The sequence below is a fragment of the Engraulis encrasicolus genome, chromosome 5 (assembly GCF_034702125.1).
Source record: "Engraulis encrasicolus isolate BLACKSEA-1 chromosome 5, IST_EnEncr_1.0, whole genome shotgun sequence".
Taxonomy (NCBI): domain Eukaryota; kingdom Metazoa; phylum Chordata; class Actinopteri; order Clupeiformes; family Engraulidae; genus Engraulis; species Engraulis encrasicolus.
The window spans coordinates 37,013,474-37,015,973 of NC_085861.1; the positions used below are offsets into that span (position 1 = coordinate 37,013,474).

Below are 2,500 nucleotides of genomic sequence, written 5' to 3' on the forward strand. Positions count from 1 at the left end.
AGACATGAGCCACACAACAGAAGAGGAGGAGAAGAGATAGAGAGATAGAGAGACCGAGCTGAAGAGAAGAAGGAGGCGCAAGCTCTCCGTCTGTCGAGTCCGAGGACACACACACACACACACACACACACACACACACACACACACACACACACACACACACACACACACACACACACACACCCTCAGTAGAGAGAGGGTCTCCCCTGTTGCCGCCTGTACAGGCCTGTTCAAGCGTGACCGCGCGGGACAATGGAGACCTGACCTGCTGTCCCCGAGACAGCCATCACAGAGCAAATATTTAAACTCATTACACACACACACACACACACACACACACACACACACACACACACACACACACACACACACACACACACACACACACACACACACACACACTTGGCCCCCAGGAGCCAAGACGGAAACGACAAGAGTGAGAGAGAGATTGAGAGGTGGAAAGAAAAACACAAGAAAAGAAAAGAAAAGAAAAAGAGGAGGAGGGGCTGAGGAGAGGAGAGCAAACACACCAGGAGTCAAGGGGCTACCTCTGAGCCGCCTGTGGCCAGAGGAACAGTTCCATTTAGGAGCGCACGAACCAGTGCAGTAACCTCTCACCAAACAGACAAACAATTTGGAGTAATCAGGCAAAGGATAACGACTGACTGCTTTGTGAAGCTGCTCTGATAGCTGCCATCTAGGCAGTGCTTGTCAGCCAGGGTCAGAACTCCATCATCCATAATCCAGCTGTGTCTACCTGCGTCTACCTTTGATGCCTGTCCTACCTGCGTGCCCAGGTGTAGCATCTTCATCTTCATCTACCTGGGGCTCCATCTCCCTTTGATGCCTCTTCGTCCAGGTCTATCCTCCGCATCATCGTCATCGTCATCATGAAGCCCCTGACCCCCATCGGCTCCCCGTCCCCCCTCCGTCTCCTGAACAAGGGACCAGACTACCTGCGCCGGCAGATGGACTCTGGCTCGCGGTGCCGCTCGGTGAGCGCAGTGGAGCGTCTGGAGGCCGACAAGGCCAAGTACGTCAAGAGCCAGCAGGTGATCAACACCAAGCAGGAGCCCGCTGTGCTGGTGCCATGCGCCACCCCGCCACCCCCGCCCCGCCGCCAGCTCACCCTGCCCGTGGGCTCCATGTCCGCTTGCTCTACGCCGCGCATGCCGCACCGCTGGCGTCACCACGGAAACAATGGGTTTAGTCTGTCTAGTCCTCTGTCGCCGAGGGATGATAGCGAGGACGACTCCAGGAAGGAGAACAGGGACGATGAGGATGATGAGGAGGAGGAGGAGGAGGAGGAGGAAGTGATGCGGACATTGAAGGCAGGATTTCCTGTCAGGAAGAGTCTAGAAGAACAGCAGAATCGCACCAACGCCAACAAGGTGTTGAAGCTGTCACCGCAGCCCCTAATGTCCCCAACGCAACAGACCATAATGTCCCCGGTGAACAAGCTGTCCCCGGCGACGCCCCTGTCCTCCCCACCTGGTGTACCCCTTGTGGCCCCCCACAGCGCCCCAATGCTACGACGTAGCACCGGCAAACGCATGCTGCGACCCGATTCGCTGGTCATCTACCGGCAGAAGAAGGAGTGCAAGTCTCCGACGGGCGCCGGGGACAACCACAACAGCAGCGTTGCCACGGAGACCAAGGGCTACAGCTTTGTGCGGCGGCTCTTCCAGGGTTCCATGCGGGAGAAGAGAAGCAGCAGCGGTGGCGACAAGATGACCATCGCTGAGGAGAAGGCCTCGTCGCGCGACGGAGACTCCCGCATGTCCTGGTCCAACGACAAGACCTCGGTGGACGGCGGCAACGAGACGAGACGCTCCAGCCGCTCCGACCGGGAGCGCTCCGTCGAGTCCATGACGGCAGACAACGGGAACGTGTATCTAACCGAGAGACATGTGAAGAAGCCCAACCCAGCGTTAACCAGCGACTGCTCCAACAACAACACCACCACGACAACAGCCACCACCACAGCCACAACAAACGACGACATGGACCCCTGGAAGCCTGTGGTTCCGCTTCCGTCGGTGGTGTTCCGGAACGGGAAGCTGCAGCGTTCCCAGTCGGAGCTACGCCTGCGCTGCTCCTCGCTCGCGCTCTCCGACCAGGAGCGCTTCTTCGACTTCTGCGGCCTGGACGGCGAAGTCGTCGAGCGCATCGGAGCGCATCACTTCCTATCGGGCGCCAGCTCGGTGGACACGCTCTCGCTCATCCTGCGCTCCGTGGAGAGCGGAGAAAGGGGGGGAGGAGGAGGCGGTGGCGTGGGAGGCTCGGAGCCTAGCGAGTTCTCGCGCCACTCAGGGGAGGGGCTGTTCCAGGAGGAGCTGGCCGAGCAGCAGCAGATGCCAACAGGGGTGTCCATCATCGAGAGGAACGCACGTGTCATCAAGTGGCTCTACGGCTGCAAGAACGCGCAGAAGGACACCGGGCCCAAGGAGTCCACGGTGTAGACACCAGCACCCAAACCCACTAGCCCAAGGAGTCCACA

The 2,500-nt window shown here is 59.1% G+C and overlaps 1 protein-coding gene across 1 annotated transcript in view; it reads left to right on the top strand.

Moving 5' to 3' along the window:
• The first annotated feature begins 349 nt into the window (after nt 1–349).
• Nucleotides 350–2,500, top strand: part of fam110d (family with sequence similarity 110 member D) — a 3,650-nt gene continuing 1,499 nt past the window's right edge. The window contains exon 1 of the mRNA XM_063199228.1: nt 350–2,500. This exon is cut by the window's right edge and continues 1,499 nt beyond it. Coding sequence (XP_063055298.1) covers nt 891–2,462 — 1,572 coding nt within the window. The 5' untranslated portion in view covers nt 350–890 and the 3' untranslated portion in view covers nt 2,463–2,500.